General features: G+C 49.4%; 1 protein-coding gene and 1 long non-coding RNA gene across 7 annotated transcripts in view; one reads left to right on the forward strand and one right to left on the reverse strand.

Moving 5' to 3' along the window:
• Nucleotides 1-8324, forward strand: part of NTN4 (netrin 4) — a 48520-nt gene extending 40196 nt beyond the window's left edge. For 3 of the 5 annotated variants that reach the window (XM_069773525.1, XM_069773521.1, XM_069773522.1), the window contains 4 exons: nucleotides 55-167; nucleotides 1359-1427; nucleotides 2803-2973; nucleotides 3684-5492. In XM_069773525.1, the coding sequence (XP_069629626.1) occupies nucleotides 55-167; nucleotides 1359-1427; nucleotides 2803-2973; nucleotides 3684-3943 (613 nt within the window). In that variant the 3' untranslated portion in view covers nucleotides 3944-5492. The other 2 variants (XM_069773524.1, XM_069773523.1) reach the window with 2 other exon arrangements.
• Nucleotides 8325-11070: 2746 nt separating this feature from the next.
• LOC138682507 (uncharacterized) lies at nucleotides 11071-14510 on the reverse strand. 2 transcript variants are annotated; one of them, XR_011322612.1, is made up of 3 exons: nucleotides 14402-14510; nucleotides 12359-12515; nucleotides 11071-11546 (listed from the first exon to the last, which is right to left on the reverse strand). It is a non-coding gene; the product is annotated as an uncharacterized lncRNA (long non-coding RNA). The 2 variants fall into 2 exon arrangements; XR_011322611.1 differs by having other exon boundaries at nucleotides 11514-11696.
• Nucleotides 14511-21622: the final 7112 nt, after the last annotated feature.

Consider the following 21622-nt stretch of genomic DNA (forward strand, 5'->3'; position numbering starts at 1 on the left):
CTTTCCACCAGCTCCAGGAGGAGGGCTGACCATCTCCCTTTCCCCCCCTGACAGCTCGGACATGACCTGGCACAACGAAGCACCTCCTTTCCAGGCGATCCTCAACGAAAGCGAGCCCGCCTGGGGCTGGGAGGACGAGCAGGGCTTCTCGGCGCTCCGGCACTCTGGTAGGACGGCGGTTTCACCCGTGTTTCCCTGCCCCATCCCTCCCTCCAGCAGCCAGTGCATATACCATCTTCTCCACCGGCTTGTAATTAGTGCCCTGGCAATTGCAGGAGGGGGTGGATATTCCCCCATTAACATCCCGTGTGACCACCTCCTTCTCCTCCACCAGCCGGAGGAGCCTTACGGCTTGTCCCATCAACGCGAGGACACGCAAACCCTTTAGGCAGATGCTCCATCCTAAAAGCCTGCACCCAGTGTTCAGCCGTCAGTAAGGCAGGAGTTGTCTGCCTGAATTTGCAGTCCCAGCTGTGTATTTCAAGGCTGAATACTCTCCTGTTTTACTTGGCCATCATGTTTTAAACATGTCTTTGTATTCACTAGAACTACTACATGGTGGACAAACCAGCAACGTTATTTAGAGGGTGGGGTGTGCCACTTCACTGGCAGGTATTTTGGAAATATAGAATTTATTTCCCCGATACCCACAACAATTTTGGCATCAATCGCAGCTCACGATTCAATCTGAGATGGCCTAGCATTTCAGCTACGGCTTCAGCTGGGGAAATTATTTCCTTCCAGTTCCCCCAGTCTGGAGGAGGCGGGTACTGCGTGAGGGTGCTGCGAGGCAGGTCGGCCCCACGGCACAGCCTCGAGCGATAAGGCGATAATAATTGCCTTGCAATCCCTGCATGCAAGCAGGCAAGCGTTATTTCCTCCATTTTTCAGAAAGCAGCATGATAAAAATCTCGAAGATACAATAATTGAGTTAATTGAGGGGAAAGCTCCATCATTTGTCTGGGCAACTTCATTTTAAACGTAAATAAGTATATCGTGTTATTCTTTGTTCTAAGATCACGGAAGTCATTAATCTGCCTTAACCTCTGCAACATTTCCTTTTAAAATTTTGTCTGGTACATTACGGTGTGGAAAATACCATGGGGAACAACATCAGTGTTATTTGCATCCCAAGGCAAAATAATACGGCCTTTGTTTCCCTTCTCTTCAAATTGTAAACAAGGAATAATTGCCCTTGGACTAAGATTGTATATTCAGCCTGGATCTGAAAATAGGGCTTTTTTTGCACGGGGCTTGGTGACCATGTGAAAACCTCTGGCAGGTCTCAGGCTCTGCCCGCGAATGCTCCTGTCTTTTAAGTCCAATCCACAGCCGTTTGCGTCCTTCTCTTTCCCCAGGTAAATGCGAATGTAAAGAGCAAGTTTTAGGAAATCGCAAGGTCTTCTGTGGGATGAAGTACACCTACGGTGAGTTGTGGGGTAAGATGTCAGGGGTGTAAAGGGAGGTGCTGCGAGGCCATGCAAGCGTGTAACCATGGGCTACATAGTCTAAGGGCAGATCTTTGACCTTTCCAAAATGTATACATATCATGGTGCCAAGTCAAGGTGGATGAAGCCTCTTGCTCTGTTACCCACCTCTCTTGCTACCAAAATACCCTTGTGCCAAAATCACGGGAGGACGAGAGCTGGAAGTGTCCCTGAGAGGTTATTTAGGTCCAAGACAGGCTGTAAAGCACTGTTACCAAACACCGAAACTCTGTCTGTAGACCAGGTGCCCCAAGCACAGTCTAGAAATCACTAAATCTGAATTACACTGAATTCCGCTGGGAACTTCCCCCTGTCAACAAAGTTCAGCTGTTGCAATGGGGTGATGTATGTTGTCTACGTGTCTACTGGATTTAAATGAACGAGAGGAGGCACTTTGTTTCCCACACAAGACCTCTCTGGTGTGTGCCAGTGAACCTCCTCCTTCATACCGCAGCAGAGCAAGGAATGCTCTGCGTAGCACTCCCTTCCTTCACGGTCTTCCAGGGGTTTCTTGCACCTGTTTCATCTCACACTGAAGTTGAAAATGCACAGGGAGATAACCCATACCTCTGCAGGCTGCAGAGCAACCCACAAAGGGAAGTTCAAGTGGCCACCAGCTGTTGAAGTACAGCCCTGGCTTAGCGATATTAGGAAAAAATCTGATTCTGCTTTGCTTTGCTCCCTGGCCGCAATAGTGAATGTGTTTAATGTTGCAAAAGATAAGAAATAAATTTAAAAAAACATCACAAAAAAACCTGAGTTCATAAATCTTATCTAGAGTGCACTCAGGCTTCCCACCATTTCATCACTCAACATGCAAAGGTGTCAGCTAAGCTGGAGAGAGATGAATTATGGAGCTCATCACGAGCTTCAGGAGGCCGTGCTGTAGGAGGAGAGGTTCTCCTGAGCCTTCTGGTGTGCAGTGCTGAATAAAGCACCACGATCCGGTGATACCTACCAGTGTAGGCATCGGCACGGTCATGGGGAGGCTCCCGCGTGGGACCCGAGCCCTGAGCCTCCACCATCCATGGGCTCAGCAGGTGGGATACCAGGCAGCGGCAGTGTGCCTGCAGGTATCTGTGAGCTCAAAATTCTCCGTGTTTTGCCTCAGTCCCCACCAACGTCTCGGCCTCCACCGCTGCATTTGGATTTGGCCCTTCTGCAAAGCGGGAATGCTCACCAGGGTGGGATGAGGGCTAACTCCACTGTAACGAAGTAATTGCCCTCACTGCTTCACCCAGACGCCTGCACTAGACAAAAAAAGAGCGCTGTAAATAGTTTATATATTCCTGGTTTTGAATTCGTGTCTTCCCAGTGATCAAGGCGAAGATCCTGTCAGCTCATGACAAAGGCTCCCACGCAGAAGTCAATGTGAAGATCAAGAAAGTCTTGAAATCTACAAAGCTGAAGATCCTCCGGGGCAAGAGGACCCTCTACCCCGAATCCTGGACTAACAGAGGCTGCACTTGTCCCATCCTCAATCCCGGTAGGTTTGACTCCCTGAGCAGTACATCCCCACCACGTGTACACAGGTTTCATTCCCACCCCTCTGTCCCCTCATGCCAAGGAGCTGAGATTGCAGCCCGGTGTTGATCAAAAATTACTGGCTGTTACATCATTTGGATTCCAACAGCAATCTCCATCAAATTTGAGTTTTGTAGAGAAAAACTTGGTTCATTCTACAGACTTTCAAACATCTGATTCTCTTTATGAAGCATAATAACATTCTTACAGCTTTACCAGTCTCAGTGTGTTCCCAGAGGGAGGGAGGTACACATCACGCCACGACTACATGACATATCTTTTCAAAACTAATGCTAATTTGAATCCATAAAAGCACATTTAAGTCTAATTTGAGTCATGATATTGTATTGAAGTTCTAATCTAAACTCAAGGGAAGATGTCCCTTTGAAAGTAACACTAATTTGCATCTGCAAGATTTGGAAAAGTTTCTCTTATGCAGTGAGAGGAGAGCTTTGGCTTCACAGTTTTTTCTCATCTTCTTGTACTGAAATGGAGTATAACCAGTGGTGGCTAAACAGTGCATGCACTCTCCAGTATGGTTGAGGAGATGCAGACACAAGGTTTTCTTCAACAGAGCAAAACTAAGCTCCAGCTGACACACCTTTCTTTACAACTCCGAGATAAACCAACAGTTACCAACCAATTCAGATAAAGGAGGGTTTTTTCCATAAGGCGCACACATCACTTGGAAATCACCAATCGAAACATCAACTTCAGTGCTGAGATGTCCCTTACGTGTGCAGCACTGTGAACTTCTTTTGGGGGGAAAGGGCTGTCTGCGAGGCTGGATCACACAGACAGGTTATTCATTGATGAGGTGTTTGCAGTCTTCTTTCACCTCCACCGGAGGGACTGGCTTTGGCTTTGAAGGCACGCTGCCGAAATTGCACAGCCGTGGTCAGGAAGACTTGTCAGGTGCAAGGGTCGGATGAATCAGCAGCGTTAGGCAGGACTTTACTGTTTAAGTGCAGTAAGACTTTGCATGTTGGTAAAACACCATAAAGCTGTAATTAAACAGATACAGCTGTTTTCTGTTTCTGCGGAAAAAACAATGCAAACACAAGCAACAAAAGCCCAGATGCCGCTGCCCGAATATGAACCTGGAGGAATGCCGTGGAAGCTGTCGGACACCCACACTTGACACCCAGCTTTGTGACCCCACTAACTTCAGAGGAGCTTCACTGCTTTTCCCCAGCGGAGGAAAAGACAGCCGGAATCACCGAATCAATGAAGATCGCTTGAACACCAGCAGAAGGGTGGAGGTGCAATTGTCTTTAGGGACAATCCAGGCGTCTGACACATCAGGTGTTACTCCCTTGCCAGCTCTCATGATTTACACTGCAAAGCTTGGTGTTGTCTTGAAATGCAGCTGCTGGAGTCTAAGGCGTATAAATTATACTCAGCTTTCATGTTGGAAAGAAATTGTGAAGTTTGGTCCTAATGGGGAACTTGAAAACATCGAGTGCATCTTTAAGATCTAATCATTTCACAGGGGAAGAAAAAGGATCCCAGGTATTTTTTGAAATCTCATTATTTTCTTCAGCTACCACATTCATTTCTGAATGGTTGGCAATACTATATTAGCAGATTTAACCCTCTCTCAGAGTAAGAGCTTCTGACCTCCAGATGAATAAACCGACAACAGCCGGATAAAAAGTCAAGCTGACAGAAAACAATTTCCTGACATATAGCTATAATGGAAATCACATCTCCCAAAAACATAGAGGAGATCAAATATAAAAATAAAAGAAAAAAAGACATGGTTTTATTCTGTTTCACAGTGCTAAAGGGATACCAAAAGGAGGTTAGGCTTTTAAAGGCTCTGGCAAGAAATAAAAGCTCCAAGCATTTATCAAATCTCTATGGGCTGTTTTCGGATGATAAATGTGCTTAAGTTCCTATGAGGGGATATTCTCTACCCTTGCACACCTTCCCCTCCACACACACCCACAGGGGCAGGTTGGGCTTCTTGGGGGGGACACTGAGCGGAAAGATTTAAAAGTTTCTGCTGTTTGCAAGGGAGCAGGAGCCCCTTCCCCTCCTCGGCTCTGCCCAGCCCAGACACAAAGAAGCAGAGAGCTGCCTGCCGGCAACGCAGGGCAAAACGCACAGCCTGAAGTCCTGGCTTGTGTCATCTCAGTCGTTTGAGTCATTTTAATTTTAAAATTCTTTAACATCAGGTTGAAAATCTAGAATATCTAGAAAGCCCTATGGAATCAGCAACCGCAGCAATATTTGCTTGCTCTCTGAGGGTGCATGCCACATTTCTCTCTTCTCAAGGGAGGTAGATTTAGGAGCCCTTGAAAAGTCGTGCTTGTAGCAGCAGGATTGACGTGGCCAAAATGAATGTCTTGCAAAGGGCGATACTGCCACACACATATCCTGTGTGTACTTGGCAGAAGAGAGGATGTGTGTGCCCAAAAACTCAGGTGAAGTAGACAACAAATTGTACTGAATTAAAGAAAAACAAGCTTGACCTTTAACTAGGGGACACTCTCCCTTTATTCTGAACTACAAAATGAAAACGCGAGCAGATTCCCCGCTGCAGCCAGGATGGAGTGGGACGACTGAGAGCGCTGGAGAAGACCCATCTCCCCCAGGCTAGTTCGTTCCACCACGTGGTGCTCCCCAGACCCGTGCAAGGAGAAGGGGGTACGGGGGGGGTCTCGTGCTTGCTGTATCCCAAGCATTCTCCAGCGGAATGCTGGCCCTGGCAGGGAGCTCCTCCTGCCGTGGGAGGGCTTATCCTCCTTGTTATCCCCATTTCTGTCATGTTCGTGGCCCGTTTAGGCTGTTGGGATCTGTGGCAGTGTTTCTTTAGCTAATTCAAGCCAAAGGCTTCCCTCCGTCCCCCCAATTAGCAGTTATTGCCTGGCTCCAAGCGCAGACCTGGATGGCTGGGGCGAGCCCTGCGGCAGGGGACGGTGTTCCAGCCCTTTCTGGCAGCTCCTGGACACCAGTCGAGGCTTTGCCAGATGCTGCTGTCGTGTCCCTAAAACATCTGGTGGAGGCAGAACTTAATGCAGCTCTTCTCAGTGTGACTGCCACCCCCTCAGGCTCTTCTGGGGTGCTCGCACCGGCAAATCTAGTATTGCCTCTTGTCAGGGTCCCGTGTGCCTTTGCCTGCAAGGGGCCACTGGATATTTTGAGCAAGACACCGGCACTAGGTCATCCTGCACTGTCATTACTGGAATGTGTTGAACTGACCGATTTCCAGGCCCAGGTGTATTCAGGGAGGGCTGAGGCAGGTGCCTGCCAAATGAAGGTAATAGCAGTTCCCAAACGAGGTATAAAAACTTGTGGTGCAGCCCCCAGAGTTCAGCTTCCATTTATATTTATATACATTTATATATTTAGAAGCTAATAAAATCAAAGTTTGTATACTGCATCTCACTGACAGATGCACCATGGGTCTTTTTTCCAGAGATATAGATAGAGATATAGATATACAGATATATGAGAGAGTCAATATGTATCAATATTTTTTTGTATAAGTGCTTTTTGACATGGGGCTAGATATCCAGGCTGATACTGACTTTGCAGTGTCAGTAGGCTTCTTAAGCATGGTGCTGTGCAGTCCCTGACCACTTTGCTGGTTTGCAGGCTTGGAGTACCTCGTGGCAGGACATGAGGACATCCGAACGGGCAGACTCATCGTCAACATGAAAAGTTTTGTCCATCAGTGGAAGTCGGCTCTTGGAAGAAAGGTCCTGGAGATTTTGAAAAGAGACTGCAACTAGAGACGCGCGACTGCCTAGGGCACTTCTTTATGCACAAAATGCAACAGCCTTCACAGAGAGAAGACCTCTAGGATGAAAACTGGAATGTAAGAAAATAGTGCCAAAACGTGTAGCGAGGCATTCAGAGTTGTAGGCGCTGTCTAATTTAACCCTTCCTGGCCAATGTTCATTCACTCGCCTGTAGCTTCCTCGCCGGGGGCTCGCCTGAGCCCACCTCATCATTACGTTGTGGGAAACAAGAGGAAGGGCCATGTTGGAGCAACTCCTATGAAGCCACCGATCGCCCCAGACTAAATTGCCACTCTAGAGAAGGAAAGAATGCCCATGAGCTACAGCTGAGAAGCAAACCACTGCTGCCAGTGCCACCAGCGCAGATCCTGGGCGACTACCAGAGGCTCCCAGTGGATACTGTGGGGAAGGCGGTGGGAAGATGCTGGCAGCAGCGTGGCAGTGACGACCGCTCTTTAGAAACACCCCGTCGTGTTAGGACACAGCAAAGAGAACCCAACGCCACTTGCTTTTAACCTGGTCACCCCGCTGAGGGTTTCAGGGGCTAAATTCTCTGCTGGTGCTGGCGAGGACGGAGCTGCTGGAGCGAATGGAATCCCTCTGCCTTGGCACAAGCGCGACGCAGGGCAGAGGCCGGCTGTCCACCCACTTCATGCCGCAGAGAAGAGCCAGGTCCGGAGGGTGCAGCATCCCTGAGCTTTTGTCCTTGAAGTGTTAAAAAATGAACCTAGCCCTAGTGTAAATATTTCAATGTATAAAGCACTTTACTGCCTGCCACTTCACGGTGCAGGAAGTCTAATTGTGTTGGGGAAAGAAGAGGTTGAAGGTGGCACATGAAAAAACTCCCTGAAACAGAAGCACTCCTGAAGACCCCCCCAGTTGGACGGCGTTAATGGTATAAAGGGAACGGCCAGCCTGGCACTGGCCACTCAGAGTATCTGAGGATGCAATCTGAAAGATAAAAGTATTTGCACTGAAGTCCCAGCTTCAGACCAGCACTTGGACCCCGTGGGCAGGACTCCAGCGAGATGTCGCAAACAGTGTGAGAAGAAGAAGAGACTTTGAGGTAAAAAATGCAACTGCCAGAGGAGAAAAACTCTGCCTGCAGGAAAAGGAGTGGGTGCGGAGAATGGAAAGGACTCGCGTTCGCGTATCACAACCCAGCGATTCATGGTGGGCCTGGAGTTTATTTTATTTTTATGTTAGTATTTAAAACTGAACATTTTATTTGTTTTCCTCTGTGTTATTGTTTGCAGTATATACACATTATACTTCCTCATTAACACCAGTATGGAATATAGAAGTTTACTGCAGTTTTCAGCACTAAAATATATCTTTTCTGTAAAGCATCTTTAAATCACATTGCAAAGAGTGTATTCTGTTCATGAGTGTGAGGGGAAAGAAAAGGAAGACATACAACACCAGAAAAGTCACAAGTCTACCAATCCACTTTACGTATGTGTTTTTTCTTGCAAGGTCCTGTGGACTCACAAAAAAAATGTTACTATTTTGGTAATTTGTTTTTATATCTCATGTATGTAATAAATATAATATGATTTCAACATCTTCATCTCCTGTTACTGCTTACACCACTGGCAATGCAGACTTCATGCCTTCACTAAAGAGTGCAGCGAAGATGGTGCTGGGTGAGGAGAAGCTGCTGCGGGAGATATTTTCTTCTCTGGGAGGGTAACATTCACCATGTGGTGAAAAAGCCAAGTAGCATGGATGGCTCAGAGAAATCCCATTTCACCTCTGGTTTGGGAGGCTTCTAAGCTCTTCTTATAAAAAGGGGAATTGTACCTAAATATTTTCAGGGCTGGCCAGGTCCTTGTATCCACACAGGCCTGATGGCTGAGCTGCAGAGCAGTTACCCATAAGAGCAAGCTGGGGACGGTGGAAATCAGGCTCACTCCTTACATTTGAAACTGTAAAGGCAAAGTGGTTAATTAGTGATTGCCGGGGCACCGCGCTGCAGCAGCACCCATCTCCCGGCGGAGGAGAGGGCAGGGAAAGGCTCCTGGTGTGGAGACACTTGGAGACTAAAAGCCTCCAATATCTCCATTTTGATTTAAAACTTGAGAGTTTTACCTGCTGGAGGTATTTTTAGCTTAATCTTATTTTAATGCCATTAAAACAACATTTGCAATGGCTCATGGATTAACGTGGCATCGTGAAAGCTGGAGGGCGTGAGGGGAGAGGTCCGCAGTCCCGGCTGGCTTGAGCACCACAGGGAACCGGGATGGCTCCGGCGGCAGACGCTGCTTATGGCACCTTGTCTGAGCCCTCTCGTAGCCTTGGGTCTGGGCACTGATGGTTTTACAAAGGAAAGGGTTTAACTACCCTAGGGCAAATCTGCCCATGAGAGATTTCTGTGAGGGGATTTTGGCTGGAAGGAGAAATGTCCCTCTACAGAGAGGGCAAGCTGGATATCCCTCCATCCATATGAGATCACCTCACAGTGACAAGATGGCCAGCCAAGCCCTTCCCAGTGAGAAAAGCTTGTTTGGACAGTAAATCTTTGCAACTGAGCGAGTTTATGGAAGCAGCCTGCTTGGTTTATCTGTTTAATCCCATCTGTTACATGTATGAGAATAGGATGTCTGTCCCTACCCACCCGAGGAGGAGATTTATCACCTGACAACTCCAGGAGTACCAATGCCTTGACCAGTCCAGCTGTGTGACAAAAATTGCTGGCAGGAAAACCAACCTGGTCATCATCAGAGTTGGCAGCAGCATCCACAAAAGGGTCTTTTCTTCCAGACGTTACCCCCCGGCCTTACAGACAAGAGTCGCTGATGCTGGCAGCTCCCCAGAGACCCAGCAGCCCCTCTCTGGACTGTGCTGGTCCTGGCAAGAGGAGAGCAGAGGTGAGTGCCGCTGGGGTTTCAGGGACCAAATTGGTGATGGTGGCACCGGGAGCTGCAGCAGCTCTCCCCAGAGCATCCCTCATGCTTCACCTGCACATAAAGACCTGAAGAAAGCACGGTAGGTAGAGTCTTCAACCATCCCGGCTTCCAACGCAGGAGGCTAGGTGTAAGCAGTGGCTGGGGGTCAGTGATAGGGGCTGGGGCTGGCTGGCAGAGCCCCCACGCTCCTGGTTGTGCGTCAGCATTGCAGGAGTGACTCTCGGCTGGTGACGTGCTCTTGGTTTGGGGGAAGTAAAGCCGGTGTCTTGGATCCAGCTACCACCACAACACAGACCCTAAGTATACGTGGCAGAGTCCTTCCAGTGTATCGACATAGGATCCAAATCTGTATTCCCCCGAGGCACTCGCAGAAGTCCTCTTTCGCTCTTTCTGGTGGGTTCGCACATGAGCTCTCAGCAGGGGCTTTGGAGCAGAGCGGGGAACACCCAGCCCCAACAACAAGTTTTCAGTCCCTCTTTGCACCCCCCGAGCCCAAATCCTGTGCCGTGAGGGTGGTCAGGACCAGGCACTGAGCCAAATACAGAACACTGCTGCGCCAGCGAAGGTTTCTCCACTGTCCTCTGCCACCACTGCTGCTTGTGGAAGAAAGCAAGATGAGCCACCCAGATCTGCCCCTTAGTTTTCGCTAACCTGAAGCCGGGTGCTTGGAGGAGGCTGTACTCAGAGATGTCCCACATCGTCCCTCAGAGAGGTCACCTTACGCACCCGACTGCTCGCTAGTAAACATCCCCAAACGGGGTGAGTGCCAGCTGTGGGATGGGTACCATTGCCCAGCCTGTGGAATGGGTACCATTGCCCAGCCCATTCATCAGGAAGCAGGAGGTGACCTGACAGAGGCATTTTGATGAAACATCTGGTTTTATTCTGCTAAAGAGCATTTTTTTCTCTTCGGACCACCTCAACAGACACCAGCCATGCCTACAGGCTGCCAGGAGGGATGGGGGAGAAGTTGCCTGCAGCCCCGGCCACATCCTTCCCTGCAGCCCTGTAGGGCAACTGGGCAGCACATGGAACCCAGCAACATGTCCCCCACCTCCCAGGAGCTGCTACTGGTGGAGACCTCCTCTGTCCTCGACACCTCCCAGACCAAAAGCCACGGCAAAAGCTGGGAGAGGGCTCAGGACTGCGCCGGCTGCTCGTGCATGGGGCCCATTTGTCCAGCCTTTGCTCGCCCCAGAGGAATGTGATCTTGCAGTCGCAGTGGAAAATTACAGGCGTGTTTAATATAGTTGCTCCGGCAGGCTAAATCTTCTGGGATATGACCATGTTGCTGAGAATGACTGAACATCTGGTACTACCGGCCTGCCTAAATGGAAAGCTGGGCTGGTATGGGTAAACATAACAACTCAGGAACAAATAGCTGCAGTGTTTTGGGGGTTTTTTTAATCTTTATTTTTAGTTATCGTATTGACTTCAGTATCAAGACTGGATAGAATAAACATCTCAAAAATGTCCGGTGGCTGCTGCCCCAGCATCCAGAGGAGACATCTCTCTGATAAGGCAGGAGGAGATCGGCTGTCTGTGGGTCTTCTGGGCTGATGTGTTGATTTTTCGATGACGGTGTTTTCAAAGCATGCCCTTGCCCAGAGGTCACAGCTTCTTGCAGCTCTTTTCCCACAGTTCAGCACAGAAACATCACGAATGCCTTTTATTGCTTCAAGGGAAGGCAGTGAGGCCTCGGCAAGCCTCACAGGCTGGGAAATACACTATATATGGGAAATTTGTTGGCATATTGAAAATGTTAGTGTGGCCGAGAGGCCAACGTGCCACTGCAGGCATCAGGAGAGCTGTTCTCTGTGCCCAGCCCAGCTCCAGGTTGTGCCCTTCTCCTCACTTCTCCATCACTCTGGTGGGTCCTTTGGAGCAAAAATAATGCTAGGCTGCTTGCAGATGTGATGTGCTCATGGGTGTGATGTGCTCACAGATGTGATGCGCTCATGGGTATGCTTAAGCCCAACTGATGCACGTGGCCCAGGGAAAATTTTGTCATGCCCAAGCCTTGTTCCCTGCAATGCAATCTGCAGTTCAAGGCATCTCCAAGCTTTACCTGGACGCTTTCTTAGTGGTAGAAGATGTGTAAAAGAAGTTTATTGGGGTGCTGAGAGGTCTAAGGAGGGTATAGGTGTGGGTGCAGGTGTAAGTGCGTTCCCATGGGACAGCTCGCTGCTTCATTTCCCAGATTGTGTTTTCTCACATCTCTGAGCTCCCCCTGACCAGGCAGGTTGCCCACACTGCCCGCATTTCTTTCTTTGGCCTCTTCTTTCAGTCTTAGACATAGAATATGTATACACTTATTGAGCAGAAGACATGGATTTTAAGTCACCTGGAAATCAGGGCTGGCAAAAGGCCTCAGATCTGTGTGAAAATTGCTGAGAAGAATAAATTGCTTCCTAAAACCATTAGCGAAGTTTCCCTGAGCTGACTTGCTGTGGACGTGGATATGCACCCTTTTAGCAGGTGCAAAACGCGGTCCAGCCCCAGGTGCAGGACACACGCTGAGGTACTGAAACACAGGAAAACCAGTTCAAAACCAAGCAACCGTCCATTAGGCTGGTGTTTACCTGGAGTAAAGAACATTCCTCACTGTATTTCCCATGACTGATTCACACGTCATCCCCATCTGGTTCAGTAGGTGATATTTCTAAGATTATAACCTTAAAATATATACCTGTAAAAACCATAGTTGCTCTCTGTGCCTGCTCTTCATCAGAGCTCTCCTTTGTTTGCATCAGGTGCAACTCGCGTCTGGACCTTGAGCGTTTGTGCAACCTCCATGTGGCCAAACCTGCCGCATAATCTCTGCTTGGGCTTTATCTGAGTAACACCTGTAGGAGAGAAGGAAACGTTATTTCAGGTACACAAAGAAGGACTTGAGATTCGCCCTACCTAACGTGAGGTGTCGGTGGTCGTGCAAGGATCCCCTGATCCCATCAGGGTTGCAGAAGAGACCCAGGACCACCCTGAGGGGTTGTTACAATGGCCCGACTGCCCCGCAGGGGCAGGTCAGGGGGCAAGAAGATGCACAGGTCCTTTTGTAGCTCAGAGAGCATCACCAAGATGCGGGCAAATGCAGGGACAAGGGACCCCGGCGGTGGGAGATGAGGAAGGCTCAGCCATCGCTGCCATCGCCCCTTGCTCGGCATGGCCACCCAGACCCGATCCGCCCCTTCGCCCAGAGAGCTGCAGTGAGGGGGGGTCATTTCTTGATCTGTCCTCAAAAAGGGCCCCAGTGCCGCTGGGGTGACTGGAAGAGGGAGGTTGATTCAAGGGAGCCCGAGCCTGGTGACTGCAACGCATGCAGGTAGCAGCCGCCCAAGGAGTTTGAAAACTCTCACGCGGAGCTGTGTGTGCAAACTAGAGGTGCCCAGAGCCGCTCTGCAGTGCGAACAACCCCCGTCTGTGCCGTCAAACACCTCCGAAACAGACATTTCGGTAGGGATGCCGGCCCTCGGCAGAACCAGAGCTGGGGGGTCAGGAGGGGACGAAGTGGCACGGGCCAGAGCTGTGTCAGGAGCCATGCTAACAACTTGGCAGTGCAGATGATCACCTTCCAGTGCCTGGAAAAGTTCTTGAAAACTATGTCATTTATTCGCATGTCCGTACCTCCAGAGAAGCAGCACATCCTGCCCCGTGACTTGGCCCCGGCCGCAGCCAACAGCTACAAAGGCAGGAGGAAAAAAACAACAACAAGAAAACAGAAGCCAAGTTATGCAGCAGAGCGGGGGGGGGGGCGGGGGTGGAAAATATTTCCCTGGTCACGGCGGGTGACTGGCAGAAACCCCGAAATGCACTGTAAATACAATGCGACACAGCACGGACAAACAGCCGGTCCTCGGCGTGACACCCCACGGCAGCACGCCGGGAACCGGGGACGGTGGTGGTGCCGGTGGGACGGACCAGCACTCCCAGTCCTGCTCTGGGACGTAAACAGGACACCCCACCCCAGGGCTGATGATAGCCATCAGCTGGACAGGGCAGAAGAGGAAAGAGGCCGGGTCCCCGCTGCGTCCCGCTCACCTCTGAAATGACAGAGCAATATTCCAAATGACAAAAATACAAGCAATATTGCAAAGAGCTTGAAGACCGAAGGCTGAGAGGAGGAGAAAACCCCGGGGGACTTCTGCCGCAGACTGCAGTGGGGTCTGCTCCCTCACCGGTGCTTCGTGCTGGTGACTATTTAACTTAGACACATTAAAAGCAGTAACGACCGAATTCTTCTGAGAAAAAAAGGACTTATAATTGGATAATGGCCACTGAGCATCAGTAGCTGGGTTGCCTAATGCCTGAAGGAAAGCATGAGAATTTTTCTTCCACCCACAGACCTATTTGAAGCTGACAAGGTCCTGCTCTCTGCAATTCCCATTAATTTTACTGCCAGGCTTCAAGATTTATGACAGCTTTGTCTGACATTCATGTAGCAGACAGGTATTGTTACATGCCGACATAACCCAGGTAGCAGCCACGGGTTGTTCTCTACAAATGACTGCACTCCAGTCAGCTTTGGAAAACTCCCAGCTTTTGTACAGGGAAATATTAAATAAATGAGAATCACTTTAAATTCCAGTCTGCCTTTCCACCCTCAGGGAAGCCCTACACATGCCAGACAACAGGGATTGCTGCTCATCCTGTATTCAAACAGCAGGCAAGCTTAAATCCTTAGAAATCCTTGAATACCCGGCAGATGATGACATAAACCGAGGACATACCATACCTGTCATTTAAACCCTCCATGATTTGGAAAAAATCAAACACGCAGCAGTTATATTAGCCAGCAGCAAAGGAGTAACTGGCGGGCATCCTCATTCTTCTCCTTCCAGGACTCCGTTTTCTCCAGCTGTGCAGAGTCTTTTTTTTTTCTCTAGATAATGTCCAGAATAGAGAAAACAAATAGAACTAAAATAGGAACAGTACAAGAGAAAATACCATCAGGAGTTCCTGTTCACAAGGCTATCCTGGCATTTATCTGGGGCTGTTGACATATTTAACAGCCATCCGGTCTCCGCCAGCTGGATGCCAGCTTCGAGCTCAAATCCACAACCGAGATAACTTCTTGCTTCATGCTACAATTTCTGCACTGTTCTTTTTCCTCTAGCTGAGTTAGCAGCGTAGGGTATCCTGAGGGACAGCTTATCCAAAGGCACCCTGAAAAATAAACCTATATGGCTAATCCCTGAGTTTCCCTCACGTGGGGAAGCAAGGATTTTGCTTCCATGTTATGTTAAGGATGTTTTTTTCCCAGTGAATTGCAATGAAGAAAGCCTGTTGCTTTGCTGGTGAAGGACTGTGAGTGTTACCATGATTTTAGTATAGTTTCTGAAATCTTCTGAATGTTTCTTCATTATACTGAGGAAACATTTTCATTTTAATTATCTGTAGTCCATGGAGATACATCCATGGAAAAAGGCTGGGGAGTAATAGGACCATAGTCTTCCCAATTCCTCCTCCCCAGTAGGTGCAGCAATGGCACCCAGCTTGTTGGTGGAGGCTGGTACTGGGTTATACTAGGTGCTGCCCAAAGAGGTTTTCCCCCAAAGACTGCAGGGTCTGAGGGCTCCAGGGAGACCAGAGCTTGTGGGAGAAGCATTGTCCCCCTTGTCCTGCTTGGAGGATTTTATTTTCCTTCCCTGGCGTTACTCAGCAGCAGAGCAGGGCTGGGCTTTCATGACCAGCAGCGCTCTCGTGGTGGGACCACCACAATTCTCACTTGCCGCGGTCCTGACACAGATTTTGCGGAGGGTCGACAGCCCGTCCCCCCCACCAGCAGACCACCATCGAGCAGCAAATGCCCCGGGGCAGGGACAGAGCCCCCCAGGTGGCTGAAGGAACCCAAGTCCCGGGGAGCATGTGTGCTAGCACCCAGCCTACTCCCCTTGCTGCTCCTTGAATAAACGCTATTTTAATAATGAGCCAGAAAGGTTATCGACTCATCCTTTCTCTTCCAGTTAAGGAAATGAATTGGTCAATTATCTTAAGCATCACATAACTCAAAAAAACCGCAAAGATTCCTGTCAAGGGATCCACTGTGCTGCCCGTTAAAAACTGAGAAACAACCTTCAGGTATCAGTTCCCAGCCAACACAGCATTTGTATTTGTTATAATTAGATACTGGTTTTGTTGCTGCACAGTCCTGCAGTTACGGTACTTTCCACTGTAAACCCACTCGAACTGTGTGACTTGGCCAATGACTCTGACCTTTTCTCATCAATGAAATACAAGTTATTTTTGAGAGCGCTGGTGCCTCTGCGTGCTTTGTTTCCCTTGATGCTGTCATGCAACCATGATTACTTTATTAAGCAGAGGGGGAAATAACAACAGTGGCCTATTGTAGTATATACTGGGAAAGAATTATTTTTTTTTAATGCACGTGGTACACAAAAAAATCCATTCTGACTCTGTATCATGTTATGTGACAACAAGAGAAGGAAGAACCAGAGACAGCTACCCTTCCCGTGCAAACAGACAAAACATAACACAGTGAATAAAATTTCTCCTTGACCATGCCTCCCTCTCATTCACAGCCTTGGAGCCCTCCGGTAACTTCAGCTGCCGATAACAGTGACAGCTCTGCCTGGGATGATGGTGAATTCCAGGTCCCCGTGCCGTGCCCATCCCTTCAACACTCGCTGCCTTGGGAAGGTCCCTCCTGGCGCTGGCTGCTGTCACATCCTTCACGCAGGAACGCCACGGCGGGTACTTAGAGCTGGTCATCTGCCGCAGTCGCAGCGGCTCGACACACGTTTCAAGGCAGCCTCGCACATGCAGAATTCCTGCTGGGGGACATCCCTGCAGGCAGCAGGGGCTGCTGGCAGCCCCCACCCATGGGTGCAAGGGCAGCGCTGGTGCTGAGGGTGAGCACGGGATGCTCTGCTTTTGCTGGGTGGTGGGGTGGCGGGGCCCTTCTCCAAACCTGTGACTGCGAAAACACAGAGACAGAGAAGGAGATGAAGTGATAATAAGGTCCAAATGGGACAGAGCGGATTGCTGTAGGCAGAAATGCCCCCGTTATGCGTGAGTACCATGCATGGGAATTGTGAGCTTCTCGGAAGAGAGTGTCTAAAAATATCCTTTTAAAAGGAGAAGAAAAATGGCAGGCATTGGTTGGTGGCAAGGAGAACTTATAGGAAGACATCGAGTATGGCAAACAACCTGGAAGTGGGCAAAAAAGACAACTGCTCAAAAAACCACCTCTAATAACCTAGCAGGAGCTGGTACCCAAGGGCTCGAACACTTCAAATTGCTGAATATCCGTAAGTCTTGTTTTGCTTTCCATTACAAAACATTCAGTCACGTTACAAAACGCTGAAAGCTTGCAGTTCATGTTTAGTAAGCACTTTCCTTGGCGGTTATGAAAGGTGAACACGCACAGGGGAAACTGAGCAGCAGTCTCAGCACAGGTGCCCAAAGACTTGTCTTTTTTTTCAACTGTCCCTCTCGATTTAGTAAAAAGTGTCACTCCTTGACGTGTACCTTCTTTCACCTCTTCCCTTAGCCCATCACAGACACAAGGCTGATACGATAACCCTCCAAACCACAGCTCCCCAAAGGCAGAAATGGTTTCGCCCCCACCACGATCTGACCCCGCTTGGGTCAGGGGCCGGCTCCTGCCTGCAGCCAGCTGGGCGCCAGCTGGGAACGATGCCCACAATGGGAACACTGGGCTGACTGGCATCTCGCCGGCCTTGCTCCCGGGCAGCCGAGGGCAGAGCTCAGCTCCTGGGGTTGAGCGCCGTGCCGAAGGTCCGCAGGGCGAATTGCACCGCGCTACCTGGCGCTCCGCGGGAGGCACGGATGTGTGGCCGTGGGGCCACAATTTACATTTAAAGAATTAATAAAAATTCCAGGCCAGAGTGCTGCTGTGGGGTTTATAACCTTGACATTTTTTTATCACCCCCTGGCTTGTTCCTTTTTCCCTTTATAACCAAACAAACCCATACAAATTAGTATTTGAAAGTATGCAATTAGCAAGCTGCTCCTGCAGCTATGCAGTTCTCCTGCCACCCAGTTTCCCAATGGGAGGAAATCAACAAAAAAGAACAAAGAAAAGAATTTGCTGCCTCATATTAATGACTGCTGTTTGAGGACAGCATTTGTATTTTAAATGAATAGCTTGCTGAGGACAAAAAGGTCAGAACTGCATTTTATGGTGGCAATAGAATAGCAAGAGGACAGAAGAAAGGCGAAAGCTGCGAGCAGACAGGCGGAACAACATGCTCTGCTTGCTCGAGAGGCTGGGACCAGCGCCCGGCCACGCTGAGGCCACGCGTTCAGGAGTCAAAATACGGGCACGGTCCTGCAAGGTGGTGAGGACGGTGGTGGGAGGGAGAACGCTCACCTCCCAGCCAAGTCAATGAGCTCTGCGGCACACAGCGTGGTTCCAGAACGATCGGCTCAGCCCCGTGATCCCCGCCAAAATCCCTCCTTTCTGTGAAGCCGTATGGATCTATCTCCTTGCACATGGAATTTTTTTCATCAGCTCTGACATCCTGAATGCACTTTGTCCCCCAAGATGCTGCCTGTGAATATGCAACAAGACCCTGCCAACATCCAGCAAGAAAGCTGTGTCGAGTGCAGCTACCTGGGAATGTGCCCTTTGCTACCCTAACGCCTTCAAATTGCTCAAAGTTAAATCTAAATTGAGAAACCCAAATGAAACCTGATGCTGGTTCAAGTTATACTGCAAAACTCCAGCCCTTATCCATGGGTATTGATCAATACTTTCAGGAGAACTCAGCCTGCCGGCTCTCTGAGGCTTCAAGATAAAGATGAGCCAGTATGGGACTATTTTAACCAATAATATGGAATGAGCATGAAAGAGCCGCACCACGACTGATGATAAAGCTAGCCAGAAAGGAAAGCCAAAGTGTCCAAAAGGGCCCTGGGATCCCTGAGGTGGACATCCCATCGGGGTGTTACCTGAGCAGAGCAGAACAGCCAGCTTATAGCCAACTTCTGCAAAGCTGTCGAGAGGAGTAAGAGGCTTCTCCAAGCACAAGGGCTTGTGCCACTACCCTTTCCCGGTGTGAAGCAGACCCACAACCCCCCTGGGCCACAGGGACCGACTGGATCCCCCCCAGGGCTCTCCCTGTGAGGTATACAGCTCACTGCCGGGGTGCCAGGTCCCTGGGCGAGAATTGCCACGCGAGGCCCTGGCACCCACAGTCTGTCTGCCCTCCCCTGCGTGTTTTGCTACCGGGCTTCACCTGGGGACATCCCTGACCTCCCAGGGAACCTCCTTGCTGCTTTGGACTGCGGCACTGGGGCTGTGCAGCTTTGGCGAGGGTCAGGCCATCAGCGAAATCACGCTGGTATGCCGCCAGAGAGGAGGCAAAATCCAGCACCTTTCCTCCACCATCCCTTTCTATTTCCAGAGGTTTTATTCCCGGCGCTCTTCGGTGCCCTCTCCTCCTCCTTCTTGGGTTCCTTCCTGTTGCTGCTGTCACCTCCCGCTCGCTGCACATCTCCTGGCTGCTTTCCCCGGTGCCCACAGCAGCCACGGGGGTCCTGGCGCGTTTGCATCCATTCAGGATCTTCCTTGGAGGACAGATGTCCTTCTTGCCCCAGCCTCGCTGCAGCTCTGACTCCAGGGCAAAGCTTTTGAGGAAAAAGTAGGATAAGTTAAAGCTGAGTGACTGCTGAGCTCTCTTATTGACTATAATAAGACGGAGAATAACGTTTCATTAAGTGCATGTTTCTGCCAGTGTAACAAGCCCTTACCTGCAATCGTGTGTGAAGCACAAACGGCCTAAAGGCATCGCACCTGAAGGAAAAATTCCAGTCCCTTCAATAACGTATTAACATTTTTAGCATACATTCAAAACGTTTAATGCAGTACGAAAAAACACATGTTCTGGTCTCGGCGGTGTTCATAATCTGTAAGAGACAAGAAGGAAGGCTGCAGCTTTCCAGCGGTGACTTCCTGGTGTGCATTCTTCTTTGAAATGTTCAAGCCAGGACAAACATCAGAAAATCAGCTGGAAAACAAGGACAGCCGAGCAAAAAAATGCACCTTTTGAGCCAGAGTAGTTCTGAACATATTCCTGGAAAGAGTGACTGTAAAGCTGTGAGCCAGATAAAACTGGTCCTCTGCCACCCTGACCCCCACACCCCAGTGCTTCTGCTACCACCATATTACCCAGCGGCTCAGAGATGCCTGAGAATCACTCTTGGCTTCTCTCCAGGCACTTTGGCTATGGAAAGGAGTAGCTAAAAACATATCTCTTTAAATAGGTATTCCCATGGTACAGGTTAGTCCTTGTGTTGAGTAGAGCTGGCAAATAACCCTGCTCCGGGCAGGGAGGGGTGGGAAAAGGTGTTATTTCAGGAATCTTCATCTTGTAGGACCAGCAGGCTGTTAATAGTGTATATTTGGCTGTGACAGAGCTGAAGGGAAAGGGGTGCTGGTGTTGGACAGGGTGCAGGAGCGGGAAAGGTGATGGTCCTTTACCGCTTTGTCCTCCCACGGCAGCATCCGACGTGCCGTGCAGAGTCCTGGCTCCAGTGTCCCCAGCGCCGGCGGCCAAGTACGACCGGGATGCTTTGCTCTGAGCCTCCGCACAGACCCTCGCTGGCTGCGTGGAGCACCAAATGCATCTGCAAGAGCAGTTGAATGGTTGTCACAGCTTCAGCAGCAGTTGCTGGGTGTCCCCAGGGGCTGGGGGGGACCGGTGACAGTCGGGCATGACCTGCGGGCTGGGTCCCTGTGTCCCTTCTGGCTGATGGAGTCTCCTGGAAAATAGGTGGCATCCTGTCACATAGCATTCCTCTCCTCCCCGAGCCCTGCCACAGGCTTCTGGAAGCAAAACAGCTATTTTGGCCTTGATTTTTCAATTCTTCTTACCTTAAACCTCTACCCTTAAAGTCCCAGGTCATTGCTGACTTACAGGTATCGATAGGAGAAAGGTGCATGGGTACAGTTAAACCACTTCAGGGATGCAACTTGCAAAGACGACTTAGGTTTTTGCCTTTTTTCTGTGCTTGTACCAAGGTTTCACCAACCCACAGCCCAAAGGTCTGCCTGTGACATCTTGAAATATTCTGCATTAACTGTGCCAAAGTTCAGCAAGACCAAATTGCCTGGCACAAGCAAGACTGGAAGCGGGAGTTCTTGAAAAATGCTAATAATGTCTCATAATTGAACTATTTTTCCCTTAGCTGGGAAATCATTCTGCTTAAAATAGAACAGGCAGAGAGATACAGAGAAACTTTTTAGCAGTCCCCGAGCCACAGGACACGAGCAAATTTTGTTCTGTTTTGGGGCATTTTAGAAAATCCTTTCAGCCTTTGTGCCTAGGTGAGCTCTCCATTTTGCAGAACGGAAAATACAAAGATTGCTGGCCTCTGGTTGCACTTTCAGCCTCTGTACTGCCGTGGAGATGGAGACGTGCAATTTGCATCTATTTTCCTCCACACTGCATTAATGTGAATGAAATACATTCGCGGTGTATAAATAGTGGACTTAGCACAGCAGCCCTGCTTGCCTGAATAAGTCTTTTAAGCTCCTCTGCCCTTTCTGCCCCACGGCTGCATAGATAAATAAAGAAAAGGCCTTATTATATTTGCGGTGGCTAAAAGTAAAGGTCTTTGCTAAATCAAGTAAACTAAGCCTTCAGACTTGTCCCCTATCACTTGCTGCTTCTTAAATCCCTTGCCTTAGGCTCTATAACCTGATGGGAGAACACTATTCTGGGAGAGCGTTAAAGCTGGAGACGCGGTTACTTACTGACAACGGTGGGGTCTTTGCCAGATACGAAGCCCAAAGTCTCACAGTTGATGTGCTGCAGCCTCCTCGATCGCATAAATAGACAGACAGTGCTTTATTCAGGGCTTTTTTTATAGTTGCTGAGATGTTGTTAAAAGGGAGAGAGAATCTGTGACAAATTTTCACAGGAAAACACTTGGAAGCCTGTTGGGTTTGAACATGGTCGGTTGGGAT

This window comes from Haliaeetus albicilla, chromosome 28 (genome assembly GCF_947461875.1).
Source record: "Haliaeetus albicilla chromosome 28, bHalAlb1.1, whole genome shotgun sequence".
Classification (NCBI taxonomy): Eukaryota; Metazoa; Chordata; class Aves; order Accipitriformes; family Accipitridae; genus Haliaeetus; species Haliaeetus albicilla.